This window comes from Camponotus floridanus, unplaced genomic scaffold (assembly GCF_003227725.1).
Source record: "Camponotus floridanus strain SB8 unplaced genomic scaffold, Cflo_v7.5 scaffold234, whole genome shotgun sequence".
Classification (NCBI taxonomy): domain Eukaryota; kingdom Metazoa; phylum Arthropoda; class Insecta; order Hymenoptera; family Formicidae; genus Camponotus; species Camponotus floridanus.
The window spans coordinates 126,609-147,379 of NW_020229364.1; the positions used below are offsets into that span (position 1 = coordinate 126,609).

The following is a 20,771-nucleotide window of genomic DNA, read 5'->3' on the forward strand; positions in this document are numbered from 1 at the left end:
TGAACATATTTTTTCAAGAGATTGTTTCGTAAGTGAGTCGTCTTGACGTGCGATGTTCTTCCTTGCAGTTAAATATACATACATACATACATATGTACATCTTAAATATGTTGTATTTTAACGATTAGCTAGAAAGGCAGTTTTCTAAAACATTAATTTCGAAATCTATCCATTTGATTATAATACATATGTAAAATCAATATTAAACCTCCTACGCAGATACATAATTGCTTATTGTGTGTTCTTATATATGTGTAATATCTATACACATATAGAATAATATAGATTAACTTATTTTGTATACAAAATATCTATATTTATGCAGGGTGCTAGGCTATCTGTTGCCAAAAAATGCTCTTGTAACTTATCTCGAGAACTTTTCAAAATACTATAATAAAATATTTTTTCATCGAGTACTTTTCGAGTTATGAGGCTTAAAATAATTTTTTAATTTTTACATAAATTATAAAATTTCTAGTAAAATATTCATTTTTCGATCTTACATTAATACTTTTATATACAAAATAATGAAAGGAATCAATTGATGTAAAGAAAACACATAATTGTTTAAAAAAAATATGTAGTTAATTGCAAATTATATATTTTTTCTTCGAAACAATTATGTGTTTTCTTTATATCAATTGATTTCTCTCATTATTTTGTACATAAAAGTATTAAGGTAAGGTAATCGAAAAATGAATATTTTACTAGATATTTGATGATTTATGTAAAATTAATAATTAATGTTAAAATTGTAAAGAAATTATTTTAAGTCTCATAACTTGAAAAGTACTCGATGAAAAAATACTTTATTATAGTATTTTGAAAAGCTTTCGAGGTAAGCTACAAGAACTTTTTTTTGACAACAGATAGCTTTGACACTTTGTATACATATACATAATATCTATATTTATATATAAAACAAAATTCTAATATACATATTATTACTTATTAATTAAAGATAAATAATATATTAATCATATTATTATATTTTACATAAAATAATATAATCAATTACATTATTATTATAATGGATTACATTAGCTTTCTACGAAAAACTAGCATTTTCATATAATTAGAATATTTGATATGAATTATCGCTTATTTAACTATGTTTAATTATTACTGTATAAAATTAAAGGATTATAGATCTTTAGCGCATATAGAATTTATTAAAAAGATCATAAGAATTTCTCTATATATCGATCGCATAGACTATTCCATGTTTATTAAACTATATCTCATACATACTTTTAGATAGTTAAATGAAAAAAGATTTACATAAAGCACGCAATTAAAATGAATATTCTTTTAATCTCTTGGAATATAACGGATGATATGGGGCAAACGTACCGTGTCGTTCAAATTCATTCGACAACAGATGATCGACTGAATTATTCCTTAATCCTTAATGATTAATCAACGAGCCAAACGGTCAAGTGAAAAGTTGATTCGTGCTACGATTCGGTCCATTCACTGCAAAACTCGTTCGCAACTCAACGCGAACGGATCGCTGTAGGTATGCGAAGTGCATTGGCAACTTTCTTTCCACTTTTTCAACGCTTATATAGACTTATGTCCGCGATGTATATATTTACTTTCAACATGTCTTGTTGGTGTGGCCGGCATTCCGATCTTATGTATATATAAAATTGAAAAACGATCAAAATTCCATTTATATTCCATGTAAAAATATGTTTTATGCAAGGTTGACTTTACCGAAATATATTTCTCTCTTAAGAAAGATATTATTTTTGTAATTTTAAAACATTAAACTTAAAACGGTAAAATATGAAAACGGTATAATATAATATGCTCCATATTTGCTTAAATAAATACACATATGATGGACAGATTTTATTAGGAGTTTAAATTTATAAAGATTTACTAATTATAATTAATAAATGCATCAATTTTAGATTAATTAAAATATTCTAATTATGAGATTAACTTTTTGAAAATTTTAAAACATTAAACTTAAAACGGTAAAACGGTATAATATGCTTCATATTTGCTTAAATAAATATAAAATACACATATGATGGACAGATTTTATTAGGAGTTTAAATTTATAAAGATTTATTAATTATAATTAATAAATGCATCAATTTTAGATTAATTAAAATATTCTAATTATTGAGATTGATATGACAACTTTTTGAAAATATTGAAACGCACGATTTCTCTCGGATTTCAGTAAAAAACATCTCAGATAATTATAATAAAAATCATTTTTTTCATCATTATTTACTTTAGGGGTGCAATCTTTGATTACCTTGACCTTGACATATGTTATAGAGGTCACCCTTTTAAGTAACCTAGGTTTTAGCCATCGCTCGTTGAAAAATTATCAAGATAAGAAGTTATAAATGGAATGTAAATTTTATTGACACCGTGTAGATAGAACTATAGTATATATAACCTGTATAAACATGAATTATAATATTCTCGATTCTTATTTATATACAAATTGTTCCTTAGACATTAGAACTAAAATTTGGTTTAAATAAAAAATAGGTTTGGGTTAGGTTATACCTTTCGAAAGTGGAGCCCCCCGCAGGGAGGCGGAACCCACTGTATCCACGCGTATACATTTTACTTTGACTCTCGCAGAGAGTTAACTTTGCTTCACCTTGCAAAGTACACGCAAGGTCCACCCCACACCACCCCTGAATCAGCGCGAAAGTTCGAGGTCTATTATTGTATGGTTCCACATAGATTTGCAACTCTCCATACGAAACGGGGTCTATCCCATACCACCTTGAATCAGTGCGAAATGAGGTCTATTATTGGTTCCACATGAGGTATATTATACGGTTCCACATGAGTTTGCAATGCGAAGCGGGGACTCATAGACCTCATTTCGCGCTGACAGAGGTGGTGTGGAATGGACCTCGCGTGTACTTTGCAAGGTGAAGCAAAGTTAACTCTCTGCGAGAGTCAAAATAACAAGGAGAAGCAAAGTTCACTTTCTATGAAAGACAAAGTAAAATGTATACTTTCAGGGTGAAACGTGAACATCTATATGTACACAACATCAAACAATATGTTTTATTTGTTGAGGGTTGAACTCACAAGAATAAGTAACAGAAATTGTTCACTATGATGTCTGGAACAACTGAACACTTGTATATGAATAAGAATCGAGAATACTACAATTCATGTTTATATAGGTTGTATATACTATAGTCCTATCTACACGGTGTCAATAACATTTATTACATTCCATTTATAACTTCTTATGTTGATAACTTTTCAACGAATCACAAGCGATGACTAAAATCTTCTGAAGGTTACTTAGAAGGGTGATTACTATAACATATATCAAGGTCGAGGTCATCAGAAATTGCTCCTTTAAAGTAAATAATTACCCATACATATGTGACACCCGTTTCAACAACACTTATTGGTAAGCTTATTATGCCTGAATAATGAATAAGGCATTTTTCCCTATTAGAACGTATTACATTAGAACGTTCTATCCTATAAATTGAAACAAATGTATAAATAAGCGCTAATTTGATATTGACTAATGATTAATTAATATTGGCGCAATATTAAATTATTTTTTGTGTAACTGATTATATACAGATTATATATTCTTATTGAGAGTCTTCTTTCTTTTCTGTAATTTGCATGTGCATCCTACATACATCCCAGATAAACGTATTTGAGTATTATTAAGTAATAATTACCACGCGTTTAAAGAGAATGGCGTAATTTCATGCACGATTATTTACTTTGTTCGTGTTATTCCACAACACTCCCACACAATATGACATCTCATAAAATAATTATGCAGTAGTCATTGATAATAATGATAATTATTACAAATATATCTATAAAAATTTTTATGTCCGTAATAAGATGTAATCAAGAAATCGTCATATAATGTCAACGTAAAAATTATGATAAATATACATCAATTATATCATTATTGACTAAATATTATGGTAATATGACACATTCGTCAGGAATGATTATAACTCTATATGTCGCGTACACTTTCTCTCCTTTTTCTGATACCTTTTTAACTTTCTGAGATTTGAGGCATGTCAGCTTGTAAAATTGTCGCGTATATGTGTATATATGTACATATGATCAGTAATTACATTAATGTATATTTTTTATAATTTTTGTATGTATGTGCGCACGCGCGTGTGCATGTGCATGTGCATGTGTATAACAATGCAATTTTGTATTGATACATGTATATGAATACATATTTCGCATTGTGCGTTCGAAAAAATGTAATCTAAAAGAATATATCTCTATTTCTATCATTTTTGTTATATTTTTTTCTGTTATAAATTGAATATGAAATTTGTACAAGAAATATTTAAATTTTCTTGTGCTACGCACAAATCATATCATATCTATATATTTATATATTTATATATTTATATATATATCATATATATAAATATATAATATATATATATAAATCATATCATATATAAATAAATATATAATCATATATATAAATATATATATATTATATATATATAAATATATAAATATGTAACTATATAAATATATTAATATATAAATATGATATATATATATATATATATATATATGATGTGTGTGTGTGTGTATGTATACATGGAATAGAAAATATTAATGAGAACAGTAATTAAAAATTTTATATAAACGGAAATCTATAATTCAGAGTATTGGTGAGGAATTTCTGGTACGCAGAAAACACATTGGCAACTTTAGTGTGTAGAGAGATATACACATTGAAGCCCACTCTCACCTTCCTTCCTTTTCCCTTCCCTTTTCGCCATGATTACTGTATGTTAGGTCGTTGTCGAGATTCTTATGCCCGCAAGCATTAGAACCGCACCATGAACAGAAATTCTTTCATCGAATAGCTACCTACATGCGTGAGAGAGAATTCAAGGCGAAATAATTATATTTAATATTTTATATATATAATTTCTATAATTATATTTAATATTTAATATCTATAATTATATTTAATATTTTATATATATAATTTCTATATTAACGTTTTTTTACATATCTTTATTTTCATAATTCGCATTCTGCTTAATTATTTTTATCTTAATTCTTAACTGACGAAGTAAAATTAAAGAAGTAAACTTAAAATTATATTAAGCGAACTGTATAAATATAGTACATTATAATTGTCTAAAATATTATTTGTAATAATTAATAATATTAATTTTAATACTTTAAAAAAATGAATTTTACGGATTTTTTTAGTTTTAAAGGATTAATAGAAGAAAAATGTTTTTAAATTGATTTCTTAAACATAGATTTTATAGTTTATTTTTATTGTTTTAAATGAAATTATATATATATTTTTTTTTTAATTTTTATTATAGTTTTTATGAACAATCTAAGGATCGAAAATATTATTTAAGCACAAATAATATATTTAACACAAAGTTAATTCAAAGACCTTGAAATAACCTTGAATTAACTTTGTGCGCGACAAATTTAAAAAATGTATTACGACAATATAACAAAATATGTGCGAAATATCTATTATCATATTCCAGAAAATTTTTAAGTCAATTATGAAAAAATGAAAATTTAATTCTATTAATATCCCAATACTAATAACCTGTAGAAAAACATGAAACGAATTTAGTTCCGCTTCACCGTTTTTACATATAATTTGCATAATTTTCGCAATTTGAAACATATGTGAATTAAAAAATATAAAATTTGTATTAAAATATAATAATCAACACTTATCTTTTTCTAATCAATATTTAGCATTTAGCATCAAATATCAATAAGAAGAGACACATGTATTTATTGGGCAGCACATTTATCAAATTTTCACACATTACATTATTTCTTTCAAAAATATTAAACATTTGCAAATACGCCTACAACGCCAAAAGATATAATAATATAGTAATATTATAAAAATAGCTAATATTATAAAAATGTATATAATTCTATTAGTAATGAGACTTTATAACGCATGGTTTATTATTTATTTATTTTTGTACTAATAATAAAACTCTATAAATAAAGTTTCATTTTTATTTATTTATCAGTTTAATAAATTTTTGAAAATTGATGGTATATTGAAAGTATTTAATCATTATGGTATATTTAAAAATTTTTTTTGTGTAAGGTTATTTCAAAAATATAATAATAAGTCCTTGAATTATTCATAAAACATTTAGAAAACATTTACAACAAAAAATGAATAATTTTTTTAAAAAATAAAAGTGTCTTTACATTTTATTTAAAAAAATCGATTTAAAAACATTTTTCTTCTCTTGAAATTGAATAAATCTATAAAATGTTTTTTGAAAAAATAATTATTCAATATAATATTTTAAATAATTATAATTGATGAACTACACACTGTATATATAAAATAAATAATAAATTAATGCGAAATATACAGGATATTTCCGGACATTTGCGACAAATTTAAAGGGGTGATAGATCTCGATAAATGGAACAATTTTTATTAAGCAACCTGTGTCCGTGCCTCCAGGCTGCAATGAATATTTACGGTTGCATATTTGTTGCTCCCGATACAATGTCGTATGCAACTCCTGTTAATACCCGAAATGAGCTCATTGACAGGATTATGAACGCATGCGATACAATTCGCAATAATCCTGGAATTTTTCAAAACACCTTGCATATGAGATAGCAATATAATCAAATTTTTATATAATATTTTTATTTGAAACATAACTAATATACAGGGTGTCTCATGACTGAAGGTCCATATTTTAAGGACGTGTTCCTGATGCCATGTAGAGTAAAAAAAGTCTAATAAATATATGTCCGCAAATGCTTCCTAACAGAAATACAAGCATTAAAAGTTGATATGAATATGTGAAACATTTTCTATTAGTCTGTTATTGTTTACATTTTTATCAGACTGGTATTGTTTACATTTTCTGTCTGATTTTTTTCACATTTTCGGTTAGTTTAGTATCGTTTACACTTTCGGTCAATCTAGTATCGTTTATATCTTCTGTAAAGTAACTGCATTTTTAAATAATTCATACCGTTGGATCGGAAGAGGTTTCTTGACCTCCGAGATCACCAGATCTATCACCCCTGGATTACTTTCTTTGGGGGCATATGAAGTCGATGGTTTATGAGAAATAATCTAACAATAGGGATGAACTTATTAACAGAATTATGGATGCGGCAACACAAATCAGAAATTCTTTTGGAATGGTGGAGCAAGTTGTTAGATCACTTTTACGCAGGGCAAGACTTTGTATTGAATCTGCAAAATGTCATTTTAAACAGAATTTGTAAATGAACAAATTAAATTAAATGTCTTTCTTTTCTTTTCTAAATGTCTTTCTTTTTTTAAATATTCAACTTTTAATACTTGTACTTCTGTTAGGAAGTATTTGCGGACATATGTTTATTAGACTTTTTTTACTCTAAATAGCATCAGCAACATGCCCTTAAAGTATGGACCTTCAGTCATGGGATACCCTGTATATAATGCTAAAAATTAAAAAATAAAATTAAATATGTTTTATATATTATACGTTTATCAAAGAAAAAAATAACAAATTAACCGAAAAATTTAAAGAAATAAAGTATAAAAACCTTATAAACATATACAGTTGCATTAGTCCATCACTGTGCTTCCTGATTTCTTTTCTTGTTAGCCGCAACCGCAACTAAAATATCAGCATAATTTTAGTAAAAAGCAATGAGTGTTTTGTTCATGCGGAAACATAAACCACATTTTTACTGACGATAATTGCAAATGTTTTTATCTAGTCATATATCCTTGCGCAATATTTGTATATAATTAGTATTAACTTAGTTGATGGACAATATAATATTATATGACCTTTTTGAATATTGAAAACAGTATCCATTTCTTTCTCTCTCTCTCTACTTCTTTTCTTCTTCTTCTTCTTCTTCGTCTTCTCTCTCCCTCTCTCTCTTTGTTTTCTCTTTGTTTCATAGAATATACTACTGTAATACAAATACATTTACTATAATAATCTAGTTTTATTTACCGATATTAAATCGAGACATATAAAATATAATTGCAAATTATTTTAAAATTTTAAATATTTCTTATTAATCTATTCATAGGTATATATTAATTGTGGGATTGTATTAATTTAAATTTGTTATCTTAATTGATGTGCTTGTGATATATACTTTATCGTAAGTTGCTTATCTATATTATCTTTTTTATTCCACAATGAAAAAGAAAAGGTAAACTCTGAACTAATATACAATGCAGGCTAAAAAGAACAGATTTTTTGAGTAATTTCTTTAAAGATGGCATATAAAAAAACATAAGCAAGAGACATAAGTAATAAGCAAATTAATATTTTTATTTGATTATTGCTTATATTTTACAATTGATCTATCAAAAAACTTGACTGGTTGTTGATCCATTTGTTTATTGCTTATATTTTTCCATGCATCATAGCCTTTTTGAATGTAGTAAGTTTAAATAGTCATGCGTTTGCTCATGTGATTGACTCGAGGAGAAGAATTTCTCTTGGAACAAATTCAGAATTTCACATTCCTCATGCATAGTTATGCAAAAACTAATCGTCATCTCAGTTTCTCTTGTGCTTATAGAAGTGATTATTGGCGAACGTGTAGATTTTATGATGGATCTATCTACACGCGATGTGAGAAATTTTTCCGTTAGGAAGTGAAAAGAAAAATATTGCTTTAACAAGCACACAGCGATTTAGAAATTATATTGTATGCAAAATAATTTTCCTTATCAGGATAATACAGCTTCTCCCATAAATTGTTTTTATTTTAATTTATTTCCTTTGTTTACATATATATATATATATATATATATATATATATTTGTCATTACACACGAAAAAGTTTATTATAATTCACAAATTATAAGACGTTATTTCTTAATGAAAAATTCTGAATTAAAAAGTCCGGATCCATTTTTTTCTGTAATACTTAAGTAGTAAGAATTGTTAAATAAAGATTATCCAATCAGCGCGGTTTTTTAAACGACATACGTGAATTGCGTATCAAGAAGTGTACATAGTTACATTCAATTGACGAATGGCTCATGGACGTGTCCTCGCTTAAAAATGTTGCTAATTAAATGATCCTTATTTAATATTTTTTCTTATGTTAAAAGAATAAATATGAATTGCACGAGCAGTTGCATATTTTTTTTAAAGCATCTGTCTTTTTTTTATATTGATCTGTTATTTTTTTATATTCCTTTTATCATTTCTTTCGTCATTTATGCATAAAAAAAGATTATTAAAGATATTTTATGAGATATTTCGTAGTTTATATAAAATTATGTCAAATTAATAAAATATATAAAATATTTCGTAAACTACTCAATTTTTGGCAATTCTATTCTTATAATTTTGTATGTCAAATAGAGACATCAATTTATATTATATAAAAAAATTAGGATGATTCCGTTTACAAGACTGGATTGATCCGGCTACGATTTTGAAAAATGACGTTAGTAAAAATTTTAGATTAACTTTTTTTCTCTCAAAACTTTATAAATTTTGTTTGCAACATTTTTTATACGATATTAACAAAAAAATAAAAATTACGCTTTATATGAAACAGTCTGTATATTCCAACAAGAAATGAGAAGTGAACGAAGAGTTGCATGCACGCAAATTAAATGACGAGTGAAGTGTCTAACGAGTGATTAGCTCCGCGTTGAATGTTAAGTTTCACCTTCGACAATAAAGTGTAGTAAACTAGAAGAAGAAGGAAATGGAGAAGAAGAAGGGAGAAAGAAGAATTCCAGACACGCCTGTCAAATGAATTTAGGTTCATTGAAATTTCACTTTGGCGATGCGTTGGCCTTTTTGAGCGCCAAGTATGGCACTCCTGACCTGGTAGCCGGATATGCATCATACAACGTGCTTCTTCTTCTTCCTCTTCTTCTTTTTCTTTTACGAATCGCACATTGTGCGAATATATTGCTATTGGTCGTCACTGTTATTTAAATTATTAAATAATGTACGTACTCTGTTGTCTGATTATTTGATACTTAGCAACACTAGTATCTTTTTGACTAATTGTGCGATCCGGAATAAAGAGATGACGTAACTAGATGTGCATAAATTAAACGGGCGGACGCGAATTCTGAAAGCCAATTAAGATTTTTGTTGTACTCTTACTCGCCCATGACGACTTACTTTATATATTTTACGTTCCTAATTCAAAGACTCATTCGTCATTTTATTGTTTCAGTTATAATCAGAAAGGAGATCTGTATATCCTGTTCATAATGCCGTATTACAATAGTAACCACAGTCCCGCTTATAACAAAGGTGAGTAATCTTATTAGATTATATTACGGAATTAAAATTAATTTTCATATATATTATTATTCACTAAAATATTAATTTTCTGCTAATTTTATTTTATTTATTATTACTAATGTTATTTTATTTATTAATCTATTTATTATTGCAAATTATTGCACCGGAAATAACAAAGTGTAGCTTTATGTAAATATATAAAAAGATCAGAATAATAAATCAGAATAATAAATAGTACAACAAATTACATATAAATAAGAAAAATAAATTAAAAATATTTTGTTATTATTTTAGAAAGAAAGGAGGAACAAATGAGAAATGTTTCGAAAAAAAAAATTTAATAACATTGGTTAAATGATTAAAAAATTAAAAAAGAATTATAAATATAAATGACATTTTAAAAATTGAGTAACGAAGGAGCAAAGAAAATAGAGATAGATTTTTTAAATGAGTAAATTAATTAAAAACAAATCTTACATTTCAGATGGCGGTTCCAGCGGGCCGTCGAGCACTTCTGGTGGTCGTGCCAGCAGTTCGGAACCGACGTATATGATGGAGCACCTAGCCACGTTCACTGTCACAAAGGAAACCGGTATTGTTTATCCAGCAGATGGTATGCGCCGGCTTCTACAACTGGAGAAAAGTAATGGCATTTGGAGTCAAAAAATGCAGCTTCGTCTAGAACGAAACTGGGTTCTTATCATGGACAATGAAACAGGGGTAATTTCTCTTTTAGAGATTTTACTATAAATATAGTAACAATCGAAAATCATTTTTATGGGACTTCATAACGTTTTTAATTAAATTTAATTATGCCTTCCATCATGTCTTCTCTCGACCCTTTATATAATTGTAAAAATTATTACAATTTTCCTTTCTTTCTCTCTCTTTTTTTTTTCTATTTCTTTCTAAAACTATTACAGTCATTTAAGACACTTAAGTTATACAAATATTATTTTGCACTCTTCAAAATGCGATTTTTAAACAATTCTTTCATAAAACTATTTCGTTATTTAAAAATTTATGATATAACATATAAATTTAATATTAATTGTTGTTTATAAATTATTCGTAAATATGATCTTTAATATCGGATACTGTGTGTATCTAAAAGTGATAAGTTGTTCAAAACCTACAACTAGATCAATTCTGCTCTAACAATAAGAGGAAGACATTTTAATGTTGTTCTAAATCCAATTATCTTCAATATTCATTGACATTATTTTTTTTAAAATAAAATTATATATATTTTTATGTAGTAATATGATATCTCAAACGAAATTATTTGACATAATGAGGACTACATAACACAGGCCTGCGAGGTTTCTTTTTTTAAGATGTAAATAGTGATTTTCGACGTAATTTTGTGCGCTGAATCCGAATCTGGCCGCCGAATTTGCGTAGCACGTCACGTTTTTGAGTAATTCGTAATTGAATGGCTCGATAATCGCTATTTTGGCCAATTTCATGAATTTATTGCGAGGAAACCAAATTTTTTGAAATATTTCTGCCAATGGCATCGTATAATACTTACTTTCGCCTTTCAAATCCACTTTCGATTACCACCGCACGATTTTTCTTCGCTGAGATATATAAGTATGACGTTGTAAGAAAATTTACGTTAAAGAACATTTATATAGACATCAATATGGTAGATCCATGATGTTGAAAGTTGGAAAGACTGACATATGTCAGGTTCGGTTGTCCAAAAAAGTATTGTAAAGAAATATCTAATACAGTTGTTACACATTTTGATAAATTTTTCTAAATTTTATGCCTTTTTATTGTGATTTTATTCGCTATAGTGGATGCGCCATTTCTAATTTCAAAAGGTGACAGAAGGTTTAAAAATGTATATTTTTATCCTAATTTTGATTCGTAGTGAAATAAAGAAGTGGCACGGTTGATTTAGAATGGCTTATTAGATTCCTATGCATGACCAGTCTTATGACTTGTATATCTGAGCGAAAAAAAATTGTGCGGCGGTAATCGAAAGTGGATTCGAAAGATGAAGGTGAGTACTATACGATGCCATTGACAGAAATATTTCAAAAAATTTGGTTTACTCACAATAAATTCATGAAATTGGCCAAAATAGCGATTTTTGGGCTATTCAACTACAAATAACTCAAAAACCTGACGTGCTACGCAAATTCGGCGGCCAAATTCGGATCCAGCGCACAAAATTACGTCAAAAATCACTATTGCATCTTAAAAAGAAATTTTGACCCCCTTTTTCGCAGGCCTGTGTAATTTGTATCAACATTTCGATTTGACATTTTACGCAAAAAAGTACAATTGGTGACAGTTTCACTTAATAATACAATTTTTAGGCTGTCATGGAACGATTCCCGGCTTCCTTGATACAGGAACCGACGGCGTTTACGTCGAGGGATCCCATGGAGATGTACAATAATATTTTAGTCTTCACGGTGGCCGATGACAGTGGTTCTGGCCAGCGAGCAGAGATGCACATATTCCAATGCCAGAGTGTATCGGCACAGGATCTTGTCGAGGACTTGAAGATGTTGCAAATGGGAAAACTTGTTACGGGTGGTTCACCCAGAGGTCCTAGAGGTCACATTCCACCTCCGCCGACCTTACCGCCCCCGGAACCACCTTTGAACGGCGTTAACGTCAGAGAACAAGTGTCCGCTTTCAACACGGCGAGTGGTAAGTATGTAATTGTCGAAAATCAATATTTTATATCGTTGGGAATAATATTAACATTTTTACATAAAAGAAGAGCGTTAACATTTCAAACATTAATTTAAACATAAATGGAAAGCTCGAATAGAAAAATTACAGTGATATATACGAGTAAAACGGTATAATATGCTCTGGCAGGGAAAATACCTCACTCATTGCTCAGACATAATGAGCTTACCAATAAGTATTCCTGAAACGGGAGAGATATTGACATATATATGACACATGATTATATTGACATACAGTGTGTTCCAAGAGTCTCGGACCGGTCGAATATTTCATAAACTATGCACTTTAGAAAGAAATATTTCAGACAAAAGTTGTATGGCTTGTAGGGGGCCATCAGAGAGTAGCAATGATTTGACCTTGGAGAGTCATTTGAAGATGACGTCACCTTCAATTTTTTAAATAGAATTCTCTATTTTTTATTACATATTCGTGTAGTTTATCTCGAGAGCTTTCCAAACACTATAATAAAGTATTTCTTCATAGAGTACTTTACGAGTTATGAGGCTTGAAATCATTTCTTAATTTTACATAAACCGTAAAATATCTTGTGAAATATTCATTTTTCGATTATCTCACCTTAATAATTTTATGTACAAAATAATGTGAGGAATCAATTGGTGTAAAGAAAACACATAGTTGTTTAAAAAAAAAATGTAATTGTTAATTGCAAATTACATATTTTTTTCTTAAAAACAACTATGTTTTTTCTTTACACCAATTGATTCCTCTCATTATTTTGTACATAAAATTATTAAAGTAAGATAATCGAAAAATGAATATTTTACAAGATATTTTACGGTTTATGTAAAATTAAGAAATGATTTCAAGCCTCATAACTCGAAAAGTACTCAATGAAGAAATACTTTATTATAGTGTTTTGGAAAGCTCTCGAGATAAGCTACACGAATATGAAATAAAAAATAGGGGGTTCCATTTAAGAAATTGACGGTGATCTTCAAATGACTCTCCCATGTCTGAAATCATTGCCACTATCTGATGGCCCCCTTCAAGTCATACAACTTTTGTCTGAAACATTTCTTTCTAAAGTGCATAGTTTATGAAATATTCAACCAGTCCGGGACTTTTGGGACATCCTGTATAGCAATACACAATCAATCAGGAAACCACACTCTAAATGTGGTGTTTTACATTTTTAAAAAATTACAAAATTTCTAACATAAAATATAATCAGCAACAAAGTTTTTTCTATTTAACGTATATGAGGATATACTTTTTTTTTAAAATGTTCTGAATAAAGGTAATATACTGGCTCTATATATTATAATATTTTTTCTAGTAGACTATAACTATCAAAAAAATTAGTGCGAAATAAAATAAAGAGGCATTAGCACTAGCGAAGATCAAGCCATAAACATGTGTCAATATATTTTCCCTTTGAAGAAATAGAGAAAAATGTAATCTTCGCAAATATGTACAATTAATATTTTTAGTGAGTTAAAATATAAATTTTTATATTTTATCGAATTATGTAACTTAAAAAGAATTATTTTTTTAAATTATATTTATTTGAAACTTTTCATGGAAATGAAAACGAAGTGAATATCTTTCCATCATCTATAAATATCTTTAGTTTTAAAAAATTGATCTTATAATTAGAATATTTAATGAAAATTGATGCAATGATTAGTTGTAATATTAGTAAATCTTTAGAAATTTCAACAATCAATAAAATCTGTTCATCATTAATGTATTTTATATTGATTTAAGTAATTGTGGAGCGTATTATACCATTTTATCCTACATAGACATATTTTATTTTGTGTAATCAAAGTTTTTCACGGTTTTTGGATTAATAATATTAATAATGTTAATACATGTGTGGAGATTTTTGTATATGATATTTGTAATGTAGCAGACAGTCAAAATGACATTTCCCGAGAAGAAAACAACGATGAGGTGTCATCAACGTCATCAGAGAAATACGAGCGCGATGTGACGATTCTGAATCACTGCTTTGATGACATCGAGAAGTTCATCGCGCGTCTGCAGCACGCAGCTGCTGCGTCACGAGAGTTGGAACGTCGACGACGTAACCGGAAATCGAAAAAGAGAAACCTTGGCGACGGTATGCTGACGATGAGGGCGAAACCACCACCTGAGATGGAATTTATTGATATATTCCAGAAATTTAAGCTTTCGTTCAATCTGTTAGCCAAGCTCAAAGCGCATATCCACGATCCCAATGCGCCAGAACTTGTGCACTTTCTCTTCACGCCGCTCGCACTCATCGTAGATGCATCCCACGACACCAATTACGATCCGAATTTACCTAGCAAAGTGGTGTCGCCACTTCTCACGCGAGAAGCCGTCAATCTATTAATAAACTGTGTAACCAGCAAAGAAACCGAACTCTGGCATTCGCTAGGCGACACGTGGCTAATACCACGCGATCAATGGAAAGGTCATGTACCGCCTTATCATCCAATTTTCATGGATGGTTGGTCACCGGAATATCCTATCCCCGAGGATAGAGACCACGATCACTTGGCGTCCTTACTAAACGCAGATAAACAGAAGAGAGATGAGTTACCAGAACAGCAGAATGATCCTTACTATAATCACCGTGATGTAGATGAGTCGCATTATAGTAGCGATTATCTAGAGTATGAAAGTCGAGAGGAGCGCGGCGGTAACGAGTACTTTGAGAGAAATTACGGACCTAGTTCGGAGTTATACGGTAGAGAGGAGAGAGTAGATCAGACCAGGGCGCATAGCGACATTTCTGTGGATTCGATTGAGAGAGCTCCTCGAACGTCTGCTGGTATAGACAGAGCGCAGGAAGCTTGGTTGGATGAATTGGCAGCGCGCCATGCCAAAATAGTACAAGTTACCTATCCGCGAACGGCAAACAACGACAAGGAGCTCACTGTAGTCAGGGGCGAATATTTGGAGATCCTTGACGACAGCAGGAAATGGTGGAAGGCGAGAAATTCTCGGGGACAGGTTGCTCACGTGCCGCACACTATCGTTACATCGCATAATTCCACCGCTCATACTGCTGACAATGATGTTTTCAACAATCCTTTGTATACTAGCAGATATCCGAGGCAGGGACACGGCTATAATTATGAGGTGAGAATCGTTGAAGAGTGAATATTCCTTTTGACAAATAGTTTATCGATGAATAATTACACAGGCCTGCAAAAAAGGGGGTCAAAATTTCTTTTTAAGATGCAATAGTGATTTTTGACGAAATTTTGTGCGCTGAATCCGAATCTGGCCGCCGAATTTGCGTAGCACGTCAGGTTTTTGAGTTATTTGTAGTTGAATAGCCTAAAAATCGCTATTTTGGCCAATTTCATGAATTTATTGTGAGGAAACAAAATTTTTTGAAATATTTCTATCAATGGCATCGTATAGTACTCACCTTCATCTTTCGAATCCACTTTCGATTACCGCCGCACGATTTTTTTTCGCTCAGATATACAAGTCATAAGACTGGTCATGCATAGGAATCTAATAAGCCATTCTAAATCAACCGTGTCACCTCTTTATTTCACTACGAATCAAAATTAGGATAAAAATATACATTTTTAAACCTTCTGTCACCTTTTGAAATTAGAAATGGCGCATCCAATATAGCGAGTAGAATCACAATAAAAAGGCATAAAATTTAGAAAAATTTATCAAAATGTGACAACTGTATTAGATATTTCTTTACAATACTTTTTTGGACAACCAAACCTGACATATGTCAGTCTTTCCAACTTTCAACATCATGGATCTACCATATTAATGTCTATATAAATGTTCTTTAACGTAAATTTTCTTACAACGTCATACTTATATATCTCAGCGAAGAAAAATCGTGCGGCGGTAATCGAAAGTGGATTTGAAAGGCGAAAGTGAGTATTATACGATGCCATTGGCAGAAATATTTCAAAAAATTTGAACAAATATTGAGAAAAGCTCTCTTAAATTTTAACAATAAATAGAAAGGTCATAGGCGATAGAGAGCATGTAAATAATTAGATAATCAAGATTAAAATAGAAAAATCATAATTTAATAAAGCAAATTAAGTACGATATAAATAGCTGAGAAATGTAATATGATTAAACATACAAAAATTAAAGATAAGAATATACATAAGGTACGAACGTTTCTGGCTCTCGCTTTGAGCCTTCTTCAGCGCAATAATAATAACCAACAGAAATTAATATAAAAACTAATAAATCATGAATATAATAAAGTATTGGGTAACATATAAATAATGATAAAATCGCAATCGGTGCAACGTTAATAGATGCTTATCGAAGTAATGGATCTTCATGGTAAAAAATAGAAACCTTATTGTGCAAGTGTAATTGGTGATGAATAGAAACTCGACAACAGTACCAAATGCAGCCTGAAATTGGCGTGATCCGGTATTTTAAACAATTCATATAATATACTGTGTGACAATATAAATACTTACAAAGAGACTGTTCAACGATAATACGAAAGATGGAGAGAAACAATAAGGTTCAACATGAGAAACAGTTACTGTTAGAAATGCCGAAGAGAAGGCTGGTATATATACCCGAACATGACATTCAAATTTTCGGTAGCTTGTTTATAATATCATGATATAAAGACGGTAAATTTTCTGTGTCTGTCTGTAAATTTAAACCATTCTTTTGTCTCTTGATGTAAAGCATTTCAGAAATTAATCTTCTATTGAAAAAAGGAGCTTCATCCAGAATTTTAACGTCGTCCCAACAAAAATCATGACCGTATTGCAGCCTATGATTTGTAACGACAGAGCGAGTAGTATAATTTCTATTAAGTTGTGATCTATACTCCGATATTCTCGTCTTTAGCATTCTCGAAGTTTGGCCAATATATGAAGCGTCACAATCCGAACAATTAATTCTATAAACTACATTGGTTCAAAAAATTTGGTTTCCTCGCAATAAATTCATGAAATTGGCCAAAATAGATTTTTGAGCCATTCAATTACAAATATTCAAAAACATGATGTGCTACGCAAATTCGGTGGCCAGATTCGAATTCAGTTCACAAAATTACATCGGAAATCACTATTGCATCTTTAAAAAAAACCTCGCAGGCCTGTGTAATGTAACATAATGTAACATAATATATAAAAATAATATAATAACTAAATAATATATAACAATAATATAATAACGATAAAATAATATAACAATAATATAACATAAAACTATAATATATCATATTATTTGTAATATTATAATAGTAATGTATAATTGCTAAATATAATTGTAATATAATATTGTTATATATGTTTATACGTGTTCCTTTTAGTTGAAAATTTGTAATATTTATAAAATGAAAATTGTAATTTGTATATGTATCGCAGGATTCGGAGATCGAAAGAACCAGCACTAGTCCAGGACCAGAAGCCACTCATCGAGCACACGCGATTCCACCACCAGCGCCTGCTGATTGGGTGAGAAAAGAAAGACTCGGGAAAAAAGGTGAATTTCGATACTTTTAAGTTATTTCAGGCGATTACAGGCGTTCTATCTGCATTCGAATTTGAAGCAATTTCTAAATACTATCCCATCAAAAGTGAAATTATAAAATGCAGTTTTTACTTTCATTGCCTTTTTTATATAAATAAGCTTCGATTATTTTATAATTAAATATCAATGAATGTCTTTCAAAATTGAAAGATGCTGCCTTAATTGGCGTGGATAGGACACTAAAGTCAATATATCAAAAATTTGATAAAGGAAGTTAATACATAAGAGGTAAAGAAAAGCGTATTACGTTAGTATGTATATGAATTAGCATAATTAATTATTAGATCATCGTTCACGTCACGTCCCAATTAGCGCATTCGTTGAAGAATATTGTAATATCTGATGATTTTTTTCTCTTGAATGTGTACATAGAAAGAGATATATAAATAAATAGTACGTAGACTGAGCCGTTCATACGACTACAAGATGGGCGTGGCATTCTAAATTCTTTGTATCGCGATTATTTTAACATTTAGAGTGACGTGTAAGTACATTTGACTTTTTTTCAAAGAACTATATTGTTCTTATTTTCTTTTCGTTGCGATACCATTGCATTTTTGTCGTACAACCTAAACTGTAATAAACTGCATAGTTGCTATCGACAGATTAATACATATAAATAAGTTTTAAAAGAAATTTTTTTAATTATTTAAATAAGTTTTATGAGAAATAAATAATAATAATTCACTCTATATCACTATTCACTCTTATATGTGGATATTTATATAATAATTTTTATTCTCGAAAATACCGATTAATTATTTTGTTGAATCTCTTTTATCGTTATCATAAACGTATCATGCGTTATCATAGACAGAGAAATTATGATTGATAATAATCAGAAATGAAAGCGCAATGGCAATATGACATTGAAGATATTGAAGGAAATTATTTCTCAATATATAATGATATATTGTATCGAAAGGCTAAGATATATACATATATTGAAACTTAGCACGAAATTAATTAATTAATTAATAATATGAAATGTGTTAGAGTCATCTCGAGTAATAATGACAATCTGACATCTAGTAGCTGAGAATTACCGGATTAGTTTTTAATATTGTATTTTTAATTATCGATTGTATAATTAAAGATTACCGTCATATATTATATCCTCTGTATTTATCGACTAACTAAATTTAATTATATAATTAAATAATTAATTATATAATTTTATAGTAACAGAAGGAAAAGAAATATATATGTATAAATATATGTATTTTTACACACACATATACATACATACGTTATATACGTACTATATTTTATTATATAGAAATGTTATGTTAACGCATTGAACATATTCTAGTTAGAAAGTACATACATACAAATACTTATATATGTAAGTATATTTATACAAGTAAAACAGTGCAAGTTATGTCAAATAAATTATATATACAGGTTGCTCTGAGATTCGCAAATCAAAATAATTTTTTAACTTAATTTTTCGAAAACATTTTTGTTATAATATTTGCTTTGCAAATTTCAAGATACTCTATAATTTTGCTGTTCAAATATTATATATATTGTGTATGTATGTGTGTGTAATATTCCTGATTAAGATTAAAGCATCACTTTGAATCGATCGAAAACAATAATGAAATTCGATTGTAACTTTGCGATAAATGATCATACAACAATATTCTTGGAAACATTTTAAAATTGGAAATCTATTTTTAAACACTATTATGCTTTTTTCCGGCAATCATTTTTTTTGAATTATAGCTATGTTTTTTTTTAACTGAACTTGCTGTGTATGTACTATTATAATTCACAGAATTTAATTCTTTTTTTACATTACATTGGAAGAAAAAATATAAACTCTAAATTAATGCAGCTAAAAAAAAGAACAAACCTAGTATCACTTCCAAATCAACGGTGAAAAATTGACCGAGAAATTTCAATTTTAAGATCACATATACGTAAAAGAAGAAACGTTCTTAAACTTTTAGGAACATTAATCATTTTTCACAAAGTTACATTTAAATTTTATTATTTTTTCGACTTGATTCGAAGTGATGCTTTAATTTTATGAAGAAATATATTTGAATGGCAAAGTTAAATTAGTCTGATTAAGATATATCCACACTATATTACTATAGCAGAATTGCTGTGTCTGTCGTTTGTCTTTATATTGGGAGTTTCATTTGTGAGGAAAAGTTTTACAATTTCAATAAAGGCTCTTGATAAGAATCCAATGAAAAAAATACAGAAAGGAAAAGCGAAGAAAATTTTTCTGATATTATTATATGACACATT

At 29.0% G+C, this 20,771-nt stretch overlaps 1 protein-coding gene across 3 annotated transcripts in view; it reads left to right on the top strand.

Annotated features, from left to right (window-relative positions):
- The window catches only part of LOC105258086 (epidermal growth factor receptor kinase substrate 8), a 33,476-nt gene that overhangs the window by 7,442 nt on the left and 5,263 nt on the right, over positions 1-20,771 (top strand). For 2 of the 3 annotated variants that reach the window (XM_011269152.3, XM_011269151.3), the window contains exons 2-6: positions 10,213-10,292; positions 10,768-11,003; positions 12,617-12,956; positions 14,875-16,094; positions 18,344-18,461. In XM_011269152.3, the coding sequence (XP_011267454.1) occupies positions 10,250-10,292; positions 10,768-11,003; positions 12,617-12,956; positions 14,875-16,094; positions 18,344-18,461 (1,957 nt within the window). In that variant the 5' untranslated portion in view covers positions 10,213-10,249. The remainder of the gene's footprint in view (positions 1-10,212; positions 10,293-10,767; positions 11,004-12,616; positions 12,957-14,874; positions 16,095-18,343; positions 18,462-20,771) is intronic. The other variant, XM_011269153.3, reaches the window with a different exon arrangement.